The sequence below is a fragment of the Porites lutea genome, chromosome 10 (assembly GCF_958299795.1).
Source record: "Porites lutea chromosome 10, jaPorLute2.1, whole genome shotgun sequence".
Classification (NCBI taxonomy): domain Eukaryota; kingdom Metazoa; phylum Cnidaria; class Anthozoa; order Scleractinia; family Poritidae; genus Porites; species Porites lutea.
In genome coordinates this window covers 2,448,224-2,466,646 of record NC_133210.1, presented here as the reverse complement: position 1 = coordinate 2,466,646, position 18,423 = coordinate 2,448,224, and the positions used below count along the sequence as shown (strand labels likewise).

Below are 18,423 nucleotides of genomic sequence, written 5' to 3'. Positions count from 1 at the left end.
ATTTTTGCTGTAAACGGAAAGAAAACTGAATTCCACATTAAAAGAATGGACCTGAGCCAGCGATCAATTGAAAAGCAATATCCGGTTAGCGGATAACTTTAAAAGGTACGTCAACTAAATGAATGGCATACCTGGGCCAGCGATACAGTCATGTGACACCGGTCAGCGGATACCTTTTTTGACAGCTGTCAAACTGGCCATAGCATTGACGTTCAATACCAAGTTAAACACGGACTAGGGTATGCCTTGCACTTATATGACGGGGTGAGACTTAAGGACGATTTTGTAAGCACCAAAATTTCTTAGATGCAACTTTGTTATTCGAATGTTCTCACCAATGGTGCTCCGCTGCGCGCACAAAAGCTCCGCTATAGCAGCCACTTAAACAATGCTTTATGCAAAAATGTCTGACAGGCGGGATAAATTGCGATTCACCATTTTCACATAATGCACCTTGTTTACCCCCGCCCCCCCCCCCCCCACCCATTTTTTTTCTCTTGAGACGACTGTTATGCCAAAAAGAAATTAGAAACAATGGTTATGCAATAATTGAAGGGGGAGGTGGTAAACAAGGTACATTAAGGTCTAAGTTAAAATGGTGAATTCCCTCTCTTGGCCAGTCTGATTGAATCAAAGAATGTGTTACACCTCACACAATGTATACATTGGAAAAAAAAAAGATTTTTCTTTCTTTTTCGTCGATGTTTCATTTATTATCTGAACAATGTAGTTTTTACTCTCCTTGCCTAAGTGAATGATTTCTTGAAAGATAAATGTTTCTGAGAAAAATGTTTTGTAGACAGTCAAACAGCCACTCGAAAACAAATTCGAGGTCTCCCGATACGGGTGGGACCCATGATGTGATCTTCTAGTTGACAGTTCGGATGCTCTACCGCTGATCATGAGCAACAGGGGACGTGTGGGACCAGACCTAAGGCTATTGAACCTACAAACATCCTTCATACTGTTAAGATTGGAATTTCGTAGCGATAAAAAAAAAAGCTGGGGAACAAATGGGGGTAATGTAAATATTTCTGGTTTTTGTACATACCTAACACGTAGAAGAAGAATGACCTATAAGCTGTTTCTGTGGCCCTATCCAGCATTTCTCCTGAGTTGGGATCTGTGCAGTTGTTATGATGCCTACTGTATGTTAGTGTTACAATCACGTGGGATACATGCACGTGACCAGGCTGTGCGAGTCCCTTGGGATCAACTGAAACATTGCATCCAGCGGAGAATTCATCTTCTAGTTGAAAGGTGTTGAACTATCAAAGTACAACAGATGGATGGTTAAATGTCGTTAGATGTTAAATTTTTCATCAACCTCAGCATGCTACCGAGATCTTCTCAAACCACAAAGTTGATTGACGCCCACCCAAAATTTGATCCAGATTTTTAAAGAGATTTTTATGATGTGTATAAATTATTGTGATGATTCTGAGACCATGGTGATAAAGTTGTTGTTGTTGTTATTGTTCTTTACGATAGTATTGATGTCATGCATAAGAAAGGGGAAAACTGAAAGGGTTCAATTGAACTCTGGGACAACACGACGGCTTCGGTTCATAATTACATGTACCAGCGATGATAAAGAGGAGAAGGAGAACAAGGGGAAACGACAACGACAACGACAACGACGACGATGATGATGATGATGGCGTAGGAGTTGAAGCTTATGATGATGGTGACAATCACGATGATGACGTTTGGGTCAAATGATAGCAACATTACGACTTGCCTTGATTTCATTTTGCAGGATTTGATCTGGATTCACGGAGCCTGGTGAAATAGTGCAGTCGCTAACATTTCCCTCAAATGAAACTTCGATATGCAATGACACCTTTGTGGCTACCGAAGAATTCGTGTCATGATGCAAAGTTATACGGAGTCTAGTTATGTTTCTACAGAAAAAATTGAAGACATTTAAAAAGTTGCTAAACTTTAATACGTCACGTTTTTATATATACTTCTCTTGTAAGTGCAAAGCTTTACCAGACAATTAGTCAAATTTTGAACGAAATTGATTTTATATAGCAACTTTGTCTTACTGTTATTATTGAAAGGACAAAATAATTTGGTTAAAACAGTGGCTATCCATTTCACTCAAAACCTTTAGATACAACATGCATAAGATAATTACAATGAAAACTAGGAACTACCAAACAGGTAAAATATATAATGGCCGTTTTCACACCCCGTTTTTAAGACGTTCAAGTCGTCAATCAGTAACATGCATTTTGTTTTTCGGGAATTTACGTCACACGACACATCAAACAACTTGGACGTCCAAATTTCTCTTCGTCCCGCTTTAACACTAAACTACTTGTCACTAAAAGTCAAAGAAGCTGCCTGATAACCATGAAAGCTTTCAGTCATCACAGAAGAGCTGTATACCATGTGTAACACAGCTCAACGGTTAAAAAAAATACTGACTTAAATAACATTACCCTTGAAAAAGAGGCTCTCGGTCATCTACAAAGAGTTGAAGATTTAATTTTGGCCACTCAGCGCCTGATCCCTGCAAATTTTCATTAAAAATCATGCTTAACACAAGATAATAAACTACAACCAGTTAAGTAATTTTTGGATGATTTCCTCACATGTTTTTAGACTGAATTCGTGAAAGCACGATGTTTTGACCAGTTTTCCGTTGGACAGATTTCTTCCAAGACGTCTGAAAATTTTAGAATACTTGTCATGAATGAGAATGTGTTTTATGCTATGTTTATACGTTCGGTGCGTCGCATGTCAGGACATTCTTTTTAGGATGAGGGGAAATCTCTGGAAAATTATGGTATTACACGCCGTCAAATTGATTAATAACTGAAATCAAAATTCTTTTGTAGTCGTATTTTCAATTTCTCAAGGACCAAACTGTCGTATACGCCAAGTAAAATAGTTACAGAAAAGCGTTGGTAGACAGTAATTCTTAAGTGGGGTTAATTTACTTACACTGGAGTCATTTTTTTGGGAGTTGTTTTAACTCCAAAAAGGAGTTTAAAGAATTCTTTTGCAGGAGTAGAAATCACCCCAGATTTGGAGTTAATATTGAAGAGTTAAAGAAACCCCCAAAAAGGGGTTATCCTGTACGTAAAATTTTTACCTTATTACTGGAGTTATCAGGCGCGGATCCACACCGGCTTCCACCGTTTTACAGAAATCGGTCACATTTTTCATACTAAATATATTTTTAATAATAAAAAACACTTTCCAAGTTGAAATCCTGTCTGAATGACTCGGAAACCCTGGAAAGGGGATTTTAAGAAGTCAAAATCCACTGAAACGTCCTGAGGGAACCCGCCCCCGGAACCGGCAACAATATAAACCCTAAAAATTACTGTGTAGCAAGCATTATAGTTTGTCAAGTAAATAAAAAGCTATTAAAATCAGCTGAAGCAATTTGTTGTCACAGAGAAAAAGACTAGAAAATTCATGGCCGACTTTAGAACAAAATAAACTATCTGAGACAAGTGGAGATGTGCATGATTTCGACAGACAAGTCTGCTTGGAAAATCAAGCAGCTAAAAAAATTAAGACTTAATTCTCACTGTTTGTCACTTGACATGAATACCAAAAAAAGTTGTTGTTGTTGATATGCCTGCCCGACTTAATTCAGAATTTATAGGAAGTAGGAAGTCGCTGAGTCATCCACGGTGGAAGGTTCAATTATATTCTGCTGCTTCACCCAATCATCATTCTTAGATCTTCTAAAAAGAAGTGGTCCTTATTTATTCTCTAAATATCACTAGAAAATTACTAAATTAAGTTAACTAGATAAGTCAATTTTATACCTCATCACTTCACAAATGTTCTATTTCTTTAAATTAAATTTCTTAGATCTTCTAACACGAAATGGTCCTTATTTATTCTCTAAATACCAACTGAAAATTACTAAATTAAGTTAACTAGAAAAGTCAATTTTATATCTTATCATTTCACAAATAAATGTTCTATTCCTTTAAAGGAGTACGTCTAAAATTGAGAGATAAATTCAGTATAAGACGAAAAACTTACTTTAGTGATAACCAACAGCGTAACAAAAACATTTACAAAACGTAAATTTTCCATAGCACTTTAGATAGCTGGAATGGAACTGCATTTGAAGTCTTCTTCCTTCTTAATTTTTTCTGGATCGCATCTTATCTTCAGTTTAAGAAGAGGCTTAATAAACAGTTGAAACAATTGAAACAGCTCTGATCTGTTGAGCTGACCTAAATAATGCTTATTTGTGTTCCTGTTTTTAATGCACCTTGAAGTTGACTACAATACGTATTTGTGTTCCTGTTTTCAATCCATCTTAATTTTGCATGCTTCTCTTATGATTGTCTGAATGTGGGGAATATAACAATAGCCTCGTTATTATTATTGAAGACATCATTTAACTGATTTAATACAAATCGGTGTGATAACTTTCTAGTCATGTGGATACCACGTGGATGAAATGTTTTCAACAACTTTCTCAGATCAAAAAAGTTTACGTTTTCTTTGCGCAAGGCTTTCCTATTTTGGAAAAAACATATACAGGCCTTATTGAATTGCATTATTTGACTCCGAAAGTCGCGTGGAGAAATTTTAAACCAGTCAGTGTATAAACAAGGTCAAACAACAACAGTAGCAAGGAAAACGTCTGGATCCAAAATATAAACAAAATAACCGCGTTATAAACAGGTGCATTCAACAATAAGATTTTTAAAGCCGAACAAAGAAAAGGAATACGAAGAGAAAGATTCTGACAATCAACGTGTTTGACAAAAATAACGAAATACCGAGTAGTGTTATCCACGAAACATTGAGTACAAGATACTGAACTAAGCTTAACCCTAACAAACATCGCGGCGTGCTTCGAGTCTGGGTTCTCATTCTACTGCAGGTAAAAGCTTGTTTGGGACTTCTTCATTAAAACAATGCATGCAGACAGGTATATCTAGCAAGTTCCTGTTTACTGACAGGAAAATAAACTTATCACAGTTCATCTCTTATGGCCTAAAGCAGGCCAAGCAAATAACTAATCTAATCTCATACCTACTGTCTCAGCTTGTCTATTTATGAAAAAAAAAAATACAATCGCAGCTACAAACTGAAGGTGAAAATTGATTGATTACCCTTGAAAGGTGAAATTTGAACAAACCACTTTAAGGGTCTTCCTCTTGAGGCCAAAGTGCTTCAACGAAAAGAAGTTCATTAACTGGAGACAATGCAAAGGTGGTTAAATTAATTTGATATTCTTTTACTCGTCCTTATCCATGTTTATCGATCAATGGTGAATAAAATTCCACTAAACACAACAAAAAAGCGCTTTTAGATGTTTGTGACCGCGGTAGAGCTCTCGCTTTTGTCTCAAACTCATGCTAGAGGGGGATGCTATGCTTTATCTTTCTATTTCTTCCCCGTTCTCTACTCTCTATGGATTAAATTGATACTAAAGTAGACTGACAGAAAATTCAACTACATAAGTGACAAATATATTCTTTTAATAATTAAAATGTTTTTCTGAGATGCTTATTAATTGTAACAAAGTTATACAAATTTTTTTGCGAATTGCAAATAGCTTTGAATACGCTTCGATCGGTCATTCGCTGAACTGACCATTTTTTTAAACACCTGTTTGGCTAAACATTTATCATTGGCTTTCAAGAAAGCCTTTAGCAAATGTAATGATAATTTTTATTTGTATGAGGCTTAGATAATGTAAACTTCCGTTAAAAATAGATAAATGAGTTACTATCGACATGACGCATCTTGCATCTTAATTCTCATCGCCATTAGAACAGTTTCATTTTGAAACAGCTTCAACATGGTCAAGAATATTTTTTGCTCTATTCTTGTTAACATTGCAGCGTGCAGCATCGATAATTAACGATCATAGCCTCCGGAGTCAGTCGATAGTTCCTTTTAGTTCCTGTTGTGGTGTCCTGACTTCAGGACTTCAAGGTACAAAAGTGCTGTTTATGAAAAATCTAACCCATTTTAAAATGCTATCTACTGCTAACTTTTGCTGCCTCTTTCTCCTTGCTGAAATAAACCATACTGTTTAAGTCTGCTGCCGCTGTGCCTCTTTAATCTCTTCAGCTCGCCTGATATCAGGCATTTTGACTCAGCTCTACAGAGTAATTTATTTCAACAAAAATTGGGTGGGGCGCGGCGAAGGAGCTTCAGTTGACTGTCTCATAGAAACCCAATAACCTAATCAACGCTCCAAGGAATTTTAGCGCTCGACGATTCATTTCGATTCATCGCAGATTGACCATATGATTCCAAAGTATATTTAGGAAGATATGGCCAACTTGGGAGGCACTTCATCGCATGTATTTATGAAGCTGATAAAATTCTCTGACGATATCAATTTCAGCAACCAAATCCCCATCCATTAGCAACGGACTTGATAACCCCAATCGTCAACGAACCAATTACGATAACATTTTAGATAACAGCAAAATACTGAATATTGTTTCGTTCACCTTATGTTACAACTCCCAACTCCTTCGTACTCTAACTATGTATACATCCATCATCATAATATAATGCGTCGACCACATGTTTTGTTTCCATTTACATGACTTTCTTGCAAAGGGACTTGAGAGATTTTCATGATTAAAAATTGTCCTAAAAAATCTAATATCAATAGTCATCGTTATCTTGTGGTCTGGCTTTCCATGGCGTGGACGAGTTCTGCTTCTTTCTCTTCTCGCAGCTCTACAAAAACACACGAGAGTTGAAAGTAAATAACTATATTGTGTTTATCGAATAATTGAAAAATCCCCAAAATGTCCTCGTGATGTCGATAATTATTCAACTCACGTTCTAATATAGCTATTATACGCCAACAACGCAGGATAACAATCATGTGTATGTACTTCGGATATGGTTTACCAACGTCACTGAAAGACAAGAACCACAGAACAAGTTTTTCATTTTATGTACCTAATTAATCTCTATATGCATGCGTGGTTTTTCCAGACAAGAGCGTGGGGAACTCTTTCATGTTTTCATTTTTGAACCTCTAAAGTCTTAAGAATATAAGAAATGGGTGACTACAACTTTATCCCAAACTCTGTAAGCTTTAATTTCTTTTCCTCGGGATGGTTTAGATGCATGGATTTAGCTGGTAGTTAAGACGCTCAGGGCCGGATTTTCCCTCCCAATTTAGACTTTCCCTCACCCCTCCCCCCCCCCCCCAGACCCCGCCCATGGGTCTCCGACTGGTAGTCAGTATTACCCGTGTGTCGCCGCCAGTATGATTGGGAAAGAGAAAGAAGCGCGCGTAATCAAAGAGGTGGGCTTTCAGCTGAAACTAGGCAGGGGGATATGGGGGTGAGGGGTGGGGAAGAAAACTTTCTCGCCTTTCTGTCTCGTTTCCTTTAATGGCCCCAACTTTTTGCCATTTGCAATTCATCACAGTTAAGTTAAATGTGCAAAAACCTGCAAAACAACAGATTAAACGCACGATGCGCGAGTGAAGCTCTTGTTATCCGCGACAACAGGGACCATCCCTCTTCACAGACGACCTTTCCTCGATCTCCACTGCTTCAAGGAGCTTCTTAACAGGCCCAGAAGATTCCTTTAAATTTAGTTAATCCTTCATAATCTACTATAACATTTAACTCATAATCGGTTAATCTCAGTAACTGTTTTCACACCTGAAACCATTGCTTGAAAATACTTCCACCAGAAAGTAGAAAATCATAAGAAGGACATCGAATCCCTAAGTGAAAGGAAATCAATGTTATTTTAAAGCCTATAAAGCACCGTCGACATCCATAGAATAGGACACAATTTCTATCCACTTGCTTTACAAAAACGTTTTTCGTGCTACTATTTCCACCTGGCAGCACGCCCCTTACTCAAAAGAACTCATTGGCCGTATTCACACGAGAGGCTGATTATCCGTTGGATAATTCGCGTCAGACAGATAATACGTCTTTGAAAATGAAACGGTCTTAATTTGGATGGAAAATCCGCCTGATTTCATTCATCTGTTTTACCGTCAATTTTGACGGATTTCATTGAAGATGGATTATCCGTTCTCAAACGGATAATCCGTCTCTATTGTGAAAACGGCCATTCAGTTCAATACAGGAATTCAGGCTATGGAATCATAAGTGATGATTCACGTGATGATGTCATAGTCCTGTATACATCATAACGAATTGACAAGTAACCCTAACATAATAATATGATTCCATTGGTATCTTAATCAGAGATGATGTTATGTATGTACATAAAATCAACATATGATTCCAGAGATGATGTTATGTGTACACCTAAAATCAAGTTATGATTCCAGAGATGATGTTATGTTTACGTATAAAATATGTTTATGATTCCAGAGTTGATGTTGTGTGTACATATGAAATCAGGTTATGATTCCATTGATGATGTTATGTATACACATAAAATCAAGTTATGATTCCAGAAATGATTTCGTTATGTGCGCGCATAAAATCGGGTTATGATTTCAGAAATGATGTTTTGTGTACACATAAAATCAGGTTATGATTCCAGAGATAATGTTATGTGTACGCATAAAATCAGGATATAATTCCAAAGATAACGTTATGTGTACGCATAAAATCAGGTTATGATTCCAGAGACGATGTTATGTGTACACATAAAATCATAAAATCATGATTCCAGAGATGATTCCATGCGTACACATTGCATCATGCCTATCATCGTGACATGATTATATGTGCTCAGTTAGCAGCATATTTATGATTTGATATGATTTGAAGAGTGCTATTACTTCGTCACATGAATCATCACATTTGATTCCATAGCCTAAATTCCTGTGTTCAGTATGCGAACGTAATGATCTGGTCTAGATCACAAGATAAGGACCATCTGTTACTGATATAAGAACGTTATCAAACACTGTATGGCAAAGGATTCACGGCCGGACCAGTCATTTTGACAATTGAAATAGGCTTTTTCCAAGAGTTCTTGATGAAAACCTTCGTACATACTATTTAAGCTTTGATTGATCTGGCTGGATAGTTTTGAGTAAAAGTGAGATTCTCATTACGACGGGAAATGGTCTGGCTAGTCAGTTCTGACAAATGGAAAGCGCCCCTAACACCTCATTTCGAATAAACATTGTCACTGTTTGTATTTAAATTTTTGTCGGTGAGAGCACATTGTACGAAGATTACCTGAGATATAATCGTTAGACCGAACTTGATTAGATTGACTTCCTTAACTCCAATGTATGCTAATGAGCTGTGTGACCGTATTGCCCTTTACTGAGTACAGTCTAACCTCTCCTTACGGACACCTCTATAATACGGACACCTCCCTATTACGGACAGTTCGTCTGGTCCTAGAAATGCCAAGTATCATACATTCCCTACCTCTATAATACGGACACCTCTGTAAAGCGGACATTTGCTTCTGTCCCTTTGGTGTCCGCATTAAAGAGGTTTGACTGTACTTAATTTTTCCTATAATGTTGTTGTAGCTACGACAAAAGTAACTAGGGACCTTAAGTTTCGAGGACGGCGACGGCGGAGAAATCGTCGCTGAAAAAGTGAATTCGCGTTCTTTCAATCTTGATCGCGATTACTCCAAGTCACTAACTTTGCCAAATGTAGGCGAATCCTCCTAAAGTTGAATTCCTAAGAACCATATTCAAGTTCAGAAAGAGAGAGGAAATTTCGTCGTCGATTGTGTACTTCCTCTGTGCATCGTGAAATTAGGCATTTTCACGTCGTAGTCGTGCAGTGACGGCAAAGAAATGCACAAAAAAGCGTGATGCACGTGCAAAATTGTTGTTTTGCTAATTAAACTTGTGGCGTTCCCGTTGCCGTCGCCGTCGTCGGATCTTAAGGTCCCTAGTATCACAACCAGGACAGCTTTTGAAGTAGGACGACATAACAGTCCCTCTTGATGAAGTTATCCTCAATATAACATTCATTACCTCCATCTTGTCTTGAAATAAGTCTCCCCGAAAAACAATCATTCTTATGAAACACTGATGAAAAATTTAAAACCATTCTGTATAAGCTTTTATTCATGAACTATATTAATGATAGCGTTAATAACATTTAGGCACCAAAACGAGCCACCTGAACTAAGCATCGGATCACATATTTCATCACACAATAAAAATTAAGAATTTGTTCATGCTTAGCGTGCGTATATCGAGTTATGGATGCACGCGGGAAGTTTGGAGAGCACGAAAGATGCGTAAGAGTTGCACGAGGCGATAGCCTCGTGCAACTCTAGCTTCTTGAGTGCTCTCCAAACTTCCCAAGTGCATCCATAACTCGATATACGCACAGCTATAAGCATGAGCAAATTCTTTTATAACATAGCTGACAAAAATGCTTGCTTTTTGATTAACTGCAAAATTCTCGTAACACGCTACAAAATAACAAACAGTTCTATTGGCTGATTACAAACACGCCACAATCGTCTAGTTTGAATGAAAATATTCTTTCTGTAAAAGGGAGAAAGAAAATTTGCTTCTTTATTCGTTAACGATCAATGGAAACTAAGCAGAAACGAAGGTAAAAGAGTCTTAAAGTTCACCTAAAGTTAAAATACTAACATGTTCGTAAGAAGTCGTGGAGTATGGTTTGGATTTGCTGAAAAGATGTTTACGTTTTGCTCGGCGAAATCCAGAAAACATGTTTTTAGCGAAGACGACTGTCATCCTTCTTTAAACTTATATTCATTTACGAACATTGGCTGGTCATTACGGCTTCTTGAGAAGACCTGGCAGCAGTTGTTTTTGTGAGTAGAAAATTTATGTCTTCTTGCGTAATTTGTGTTGTTATTGCGAGAGAAATTTTCCTGCTTCAGTCGGATTGTCCGGAGATAACAAAGTACATAACAAATTTAAAAACAACAATAAAAACGGAAATTTTGCTTTTAAATGTTGTTGATGACCAGTTGGTGTCTGTTCTGTTCCCAGTGAATGTCTTTCGGCCAAAATTTGCTGCAGCTGGTCTTCGACAAATTTGCGAAACGCGCGACTTGCGATTTTTTTAAAAATTTTTGCTGCTTGTTGGATCAGGACCTAAAAGGTCAATGCCGATAGAAAAATTGGGCAGTTCTTTGCTGGTTTCTTCCGTATTTTAAAGAGAAGGAAAAGTGCACTGCAGCTTAAAAGTCGACAACTTTGCAGCCAGGTAAAAAAAAATGCTCACGTCATCTTATTTACGCACGGGCGTGCGTAAATAAAGATTTTGTTCATAGCGGTTCAATAGGACTTAAATAGGGCGAGCACGCGCGCTATGTTATAATGTGCTTTTATTCGGATTATTTTGTTATTAATTTCAGCACTGAGGCACACACTACCAACTTCGCGATTTTTTGCGGTATGGCCAGTACCTTACACATGCGCACAGCCATATCACCAGGGCAGTGGCAGCCATGAACAGCTGTTTCGTCTTCACTGGACTCATCAACATGGCACAGCCCCAAGCGAGAAGTCTCAGCTGCGATTATCGACCCTGCCATTTACCACTAAGGCGAGTACAAAAGCACCCCTTTAATTAAGCGAAACAGCTTTCCATGGCTGCCACTACCCTGGTGATATGGCTGTGTGCATGCATATACTTCAGTCCTGAAATTGGTCATATTTTTTACCGCTCTTCTTTTAGAAGAACGCAACCCATTTAAATTTTATCTTTGAAAATGGACAAAAATATAAATAAAATGGATTATCTGAGATGTGTTACTGAAGTTCAACCTTAGCCTTGGCCTCGAGAAAGCGAAGAGAGAGGCCTAGAAAAGAAGTTGATTGAATTCAGCCCTTGATGCTGGAAAATGATTGTAATCAATGATAATCAATAATAGCTGTTACTTGTTAAGTGCAAGGTTGTTTGAATCTGATATGTGATATTCTTGGTAGTATCCAGTTAATGATAGATATCGTATCATGGTTTGTTCTTTCTCGGTCATAGTTTTCCTTTAATTCAGTGTTTGATTTATTCAGATTTAGCTTACCTCAAAAAGAAACAGGAACATTACCGCCAAGTTGATATAAAGAAAGCTTCTAAATATAAACTCAATTCCATTATCTGCAAGAAAGTGTTTTGTAAGTCGTAAGTTACTTCTAAATGTTCTTGTGTTTCGAGGATGAAGTAGGTGTGTCGTAAAACAAACATGCCAAAGCCGGAGAGCCACGACGCTTAGTCAGTACGAGTCGCGCTTCACAGATCAGGCTAAGAATTACAAGGATTTACGAAGAAGATTTGAGAAAGGAGAAAAATCACTTCGATTTCGTTTCAACATTTCAAGATCTTAGAGCTATTTTACGTGAACCAAATATCTTACCGTCAATAATATTAAAGTCTGCAAAGATATTGGCAGTCACCAGGAAACAGTCCATCAGTGTCACCATGACAACAGTGAAATTAGCATGTCGATGGGTGAAGATTGCTCTCAGATTGTTCCTCCACATTCCATCCTTAAACCATTCCTGTCATGTTGGTTTAGAGTTAGCTCTAAATAATTTATTGACAATTATTGGATGAAGTTGAGCAGTATATTGTGATTTGTCAGGTTACTGGCCAGCGGCTGAGGCAAATAATTGATCTGCGAAACGCTGACAAATCACGATATTTTGCCATAACCGAGTTCACTAATTGTTTCATCATTCGGTTACCGATTCATTTTTTCTTAATGAATATCTTCGGGAAGGGCAAGAGCGCCAGACAGAGATCAAATGGCTCCCTTCCCATTTTGCTCATTTATGTGGCCAAACACAGTTGGACGACATTGCGCATGAGCAGACCATTATTTGTCGGCAATTATTTACAGGTCGCGTGGTGAACTCTCGGCCACTGAAAAGGAAGAAAAATTTGCATCGAATAATAAGGTAGGTTAAATTGAGGAGGAGGCTCTTTCACGATTTGGTTGGAAAACCGGTTTCTCTAATATTCTTCACGTGACTCAGTCCGTTAGGCAAGGGAGTCACATTTCATAGATAGGGCCATGACTCTTGAACTTAATGGCCTAAACCGCCGTGCGAATCATTGGAATCTATATCCTTATTAGTTTTTCTTTCCTTTTTTATATTGTGCTTCCTTTCCGCCTCTCCCTTTTAAACAGTTTTTAGTGCGATATTCGCCATCTATATAATGTTGTAATTCCTATAATCATAAATTCGGTAACATCATCTGTAAACCTGAAGAAGGCTGGTATGGCCAGCCGAAATATTGTTATTAAAAAGCGATACACGTTATTATGATCAGCTTTGCAGTAGCCTTTGAGACTTCTCGTGTTAGTTTCTAGAGATCCAACGTTGACAACCATCAGGATCTTCGTCCACAGTTTGCAGTTAATTTCTTTCTCTTATATTCTGCTGCTTCAAAGCCTTACCCATAACCTGTAACCCTGGTTACGGGCTCCTGCTCAAAGTAACTAACAAAACAAAATACTATGTCTCGCATTTTTTAATCATGTATCGGTCACTTGATTCTCTGTTTCGTATAGTGGCCACCACAGCAGCGGGATCTGAAAACGCTGTTTGATCGGCACGCGAACTAGGCGCATTTGCCAACACGATGCGTAGCCCGCGCGGTTGGTGGGCTTTTTGGTGTGTTTTTTTGTTTGGTGGTACGTAAAGTAAGAGATTCAGCCGCACGAAACTTGAACCGAGGACGAAATAGAAAACGATGGGAGAGGGGACGAGGAGAGAAAGCAGTGAGAAAAATTGCAAGCGGTTTTTCTCACTGCCTTCTCCCGCACGCCCTCTCTCCGATGTCGTTTTCTGTTTCTACCTCGGTTTAGCTTTTGCGCAGATGTAACTCTTACTTTCCGAACCACAAAAGAAAAAACACAACAAAAAACCGCCAGATACGCAGGCTAAGCGGTGCGCGGTGCGCAAGTGAGCCGAGAAGGGGCAGAAAGCGGCAAGAGAATTACAGAGACTTTACGCATCTTTGGAAAATAGCATTTCCGCTTGTTCTTTTTCCTCGCCTGCCATCCCCGACCTCCATCTTTGCTTCTCGCGTTCGCTTTTCTCGCTGATTTTTGTATTCTCTTCCGTTTGGAGCAAGGAAATAGAAAGACTGTGAACTGTCAGCTCTTATTGTGACATTTACCTGGTGGATTGTTAACAGGTAACCGTACTTACCTTTCCTTTGCTCTTCAAGTTCTCTTTGCAAAGGGTCCAAATCTTATTTAATGTCTATAAAGAAGAGAAAGCGTTTAATATATAATAACTTATCATTAAAATGCAATATTTTCCAGTTGAATATTCTTAGAACTGTTAGAAAAGGAATGATAAGTGTGGAGCGAAGAATTCGAAAATTTTGTGAGTTCCTTCACCACGCTTAGAAAAGGTAAAAGTTGTCTATGTAATTATAGTACATACTTCTGTAGTAATATGATTGATGCTTAATTGTATTCGCATAAATTCACAACACGACAGTGACATTTGCTACAGTTAGCTTACAATCCTCACCTGAAATATAAAAAGTACAAAGACGCAAATCCCACCAGGGGATTTGGAAAGGGGACACTTCTTTTCTGAAAGAGAGCAAATATGAACATTTAAGATAATTGTTTTTTTGAGTGACTTCTGTCTTGTATTCTCCAACACGAACTGAGATCATAAGTCAGGCTGAATCTCAGTCCCACTAAGAAAAGAGCTACTTAATGCAAACAGTCGCCAGTAGTGTTACCAATTCACTCTCAGTTTAATAATTTTTAAAAGAAGTTAGTGTTGGTGTAAAAGAATTTAAGAAATTAATGAATTATAATAGTGTTTACTTTTAAAAATGAAAAGTAATAAACAAGTAAGTCAGGTTTATAACAGTCTACTAATAAATACAATATAGCATTCAAGCTTAATTGTTACCTTTTGGTTCTTCCTTTGCTTCGTTCGTATCAGCCTGCGCATTTTCTTGAGAAATATACTGCTGACCGGCCTGCGGACTCGTGTGGTATTGTGAAACAACTGTCTCAATCTTCTTATCGACTTTGCTCCAAAACGAAGCCACCAGCTTTTCGACGTAGTCGGCAGAAAATAATTCGTTGTCGTCCTCTGGGGAATGGTCCTCCAAAGGAGAATTAGATACGGTTGCGCTTGAGGGTACCTCGGTGCTGTGCTTTTCATTGGTTTCACTAGTTGTAGGAGGGGTAAAATTTTTGACTCCTTCCTCGTTTCTAGAGGGTGTTCTATTCTTTGTTTGTCGTAGTTCGCATGGAGAGACCCTGTAAGATCAATTTTAAGCAGGTTAATACAGTCTAAAGTATCATTACGTGTCACCAGGAGCCCATCAAATTTGATGGGCTCCTGGTGACAGCCAGATTAATAAAATCAATTTACCATGATGATCGTAAAAAGATTCGAAAACTGTCTTCCCAAGCGCTAGCCCTTCTGCAGCCCGAATTAAGTTGCTGAGTGGGATGTAAATGGCCGTACTACCATGTTAATCTATTTATCTAGAACAGTCAACTGCCTCTTAGAGGATGCCTCTATACCGTGCGGAAAAAGGACGGATACCTAGACTGTTAGTCACTCCCGTTTTTCAATTAAGCAAAGACGTTTTTCAGCGACGCACGTTAACCGGAAGCAAACATTTTCATTCTTAAGCAGTAGTTTCGCCCCAAATGAGTAAAGACACTAAGCAACTCAAATTTGGTAGATTCAAGGAATGTTTCAAGGGGATTAACGCCTCACTTCCGGTTGACATGCGTCGCTCAAAAACCACTTTGCTTAAGCTCCCTTTTGACTCTATAAGACAGACGGAAGATGGAATTTTAATACTTCTATGAACAGTCCCCTCTTGGGGAAATCTGGCTGTAGCTCGCGTCCTTAGTTCGCGGGTTCGTTCTTAAAAAAAACGACCAATGAAAACAATTTAATTTATGCCATCGCTAAAGTTTAAGCTCGCCATTAACGTGACAAGAAATATAGAAAAAAAACACCGACGTTTTTAGGGTAAAATAATAAGAGTGCCCTTTGATATTAAATTTTAAAATTCTTCCAATCACCTCCAACGATCTTTGTTCTGGACCTACCACAAGTGCATGACTGGGGTAGAGAAGAGGTCCAGTACTCAGAGGGATCGATATTTGCAGGGAAAATAAATCAGTTACTATAGTAACATCAGCGAAAAACGATATATATAAAACGATGTATTACATACTAAAGATCAAGAAACTTCGCATTTTGAAGAGAGGCAAATGCCTCGGCTGCCGAAATACTACATGGCTACGAGCACGTTCATGATTTGGTTTGACACATGGGTTGATATATATACGTGGACTGCCTTAACAATTTAACGAATGACATGCAGAATTAATCAGTTAGTCGAACAGCCTATCTATCCAAACCAATTGCCTGAAGTGCCGCCTCGAGCGGTTGCAGTTTTTACTCCCTAGACTTATTTATACGTGATTAAATATTTAGTAGCTTCAAGATTAGGAAGTCAAGTGGCTCTTACTTGTCGTTATTGGTCTCCAGCCTGGTAGCTCTGTACTCTGTGTCGCTTCCATCGCTTGTATCATCGGTCTCCGTGTTTAAACTCGCTAACCTTAAAGTGAACGAGGAAATTTCGCGTTTAAATTCACCCAGGTCTGGTGCAAAAACGATAAATCACAGCTTCTATAAATGACAGGTCTTATCTTATGGAACTAAATGTGATACCTGTTATTGTCAACCTGAGGAGTATAAGACATCGACGCTTATCCTCCTCCTGAGAGAGTAAAACATTCTTAATAGTTAAACCCTTTTCGGCCTAGCTGGACACATTTTTTCAAACCCTTAATGTAAATTCACCATTTCACGTTGGCAGATTTTTATGAAAACATACGGGTGCCCATGCATAGCCATTTTTAGCTTCGTGACAACATCATAATTAGGCGAAGGTATCCAATCCAGGGATTGTATTGACAAGGTGCACTCTGTAGTATTAGCCTGCGTAGCAGGAGGGTTTTTGGTGTGTTTTCGTTTTTCGAGGCGAGAGAAGGGTTAAGATAACCCAGGGTTAGTGCGAAATTTGAATTCAGATTTCAAAGCTTAAAAAGCAAAATCAGTTTTATTCTTTTTGTCTACAGTTTGATGATTGGATGGCCTAAAAAGAATAGAGAAAATAATCCGGAAAAATCCTTTTGAACAAAAGAAAAAGAAACCTGGGTTAAAATTTAACCCTGAGTCAGCGCTAATCGGCCTTTGAATAACTAGGCCCTGGAACAGAAATAAGACGCGAACAGGAGGTTGACCATTTATACGGGCTGTTTTCGTCTTAGGTAATTAAGACATGCTGGTATGAATGGACCTCGTGGTGGAGCTTGCTCTGTGAGTAAGTCAAGCCTCTTGGCAAAGTTTGTAAATAAATGAATGAATGGCACAGTTTCCGTCGTATTTAGGACGCGTCTTGTGTAAGACGCGTCTGATTCTTCTTCGTATAAAACGGCTCCAATCTGTCCCGCGCGCTCTTGGCATTGTTGAGCGTTTCCAGAGCTATAAACCACACTTTGTGTTCACTTTATTTGTCGAAACGTTTGACTTCGATTAATAAATGACACTGAAATTTGCAATTTTCATTTTATTGCCACTTTGTAATTTAATAGCAGACTTTAGGTATAAGACACAAAAACAGAGGGGAGTTTCCTAAGCAAGAGACGATAGTAGCATCCCACGCAGGAACACGTGACGGACCCCTAAGAACGTCTGCGTGGGAGGCTAGAGAGGATAGGCGAGCTAACCGTTTGAACCGTTTGAAACCTCATGGGGTCTATCGTCAACCGTCAACCATCGAAAAAGGTTATTTTTTACGGTTAATTCCGTCAAAAATGCAGGTTAACATTAACCGTCAAAAAGTTTCAAAGTATTTCAAACCTCACTATTTCAGCTGATCTTCACGAAATTCTGGCTCCTAAAGAATTTCTAAACTGGAAAAACCAGTTCCCATGTACTCAAAAGCACACTTTCTAGACATTAAATTAACCTTTCTTATCTCCGAAAATATTTCGAATTTTGTAAATGAAAGGCTAAGGCAACCTACAAAACACATCAGTTAATATTAATTCATACAGAAGTCAATTTTTACGTCAAGTTTTGGACTAATTTTCCACATAATAACCGTCAACCGTTAAAAACTTAGCCTGTTCCAGGCTCCGAGATGGTTGTGAAGCGCCCCTTTGCCAAGTCGCGCGCGTCTTATTTTCGCTTTGCTCGTCCCCAATATACTATCTGAGAGCCTGGCATATGCTATCAAAAACTCTAAAATTTAACCGTCAACTGTCAACAGCCAAAGCCACCACCATCCCATTGACACCCTCATCTTTGTTAGTAGTCTTTACCTGTTCACGTCGTAGTTATCAAAGCTTATATCATCCGAGTCAGAAGAATCACTACAAAGTACTGGTTGTTCCATTCGTCAAGTCTTCAACCACTTGACGGCCATTCCTTGTAAGAAGTATTATAATCTGTTTCATGGTCATCACCTGAAATATATACAT

The 18,423-nt window shown here is 38.5% G+C and overlaps 1 protein-coding gene across 1 annotated transcript; it reads right to left on the bottom strand.

Moving 5' to 3' along the window:
* Window positions 1-5,599: 5,599 nt before the first annotated feature.
* LOC140950880 (uncharacterized) lies at window positions 5,600-18,404 on the bottom strand. The gene is made up of 11 exons (XM_073400097.1): window positions 18,265-18,404; window positions 16,404-16,493; window positions 14,813-15,168; window positions 14,417-14,481; window positions 14,087-14,140; window positions 12,283-12,427; window positions 11,953-12,026; window positions 9,917-9,970; window positions 7,641-7,705; window positions 6,802-6,881; window positions 5,600-6,696 (listed from the first exon to the last, which is right to left on the bottom strand). The coding sequence occupies exons 1-11, from the start codon at window positions 18,336-18,338 to the stop codon at window positions 6,635-6,637; spliced, it is 1,119 nt and encodes a 372-aa protein (XP_073256198.1). The 5' UTR covers window positions 18,339-18,404; the 3' UTR covers window positions 5,600-6,634.
* Between the last annotated feature and the right edge of the window lie 19 nt (window positions 18,405-18,423).

What these genes read in the sequence shown, in the direction of transcription:
- LOC140950880 (XM_073400097.1), bottom strand. Translation starts at nt 18,338, where the DNA reads ATGGAACAACCAGTACTTTGTAGTGATTCTTCTGACTCGGATGATATA. An exon ending in CTGGAGACCAATAACGACAA is followed by an intron (nt 15,169 to 16,403) that starts GTAAGAGCCACT and finishes TTGATCTTACAG; the next exon opens with GGTCTCTCCATGCGAACTAC. An exon ending in AGACTTTAATATTATTGACG is followed by an intron (nt 12,027 to 12,282) that starts GTAAGATATTTG and finishes ACTTTCTTGCAG; the next exon opens with ATAATGGAATTGAGTTTATA.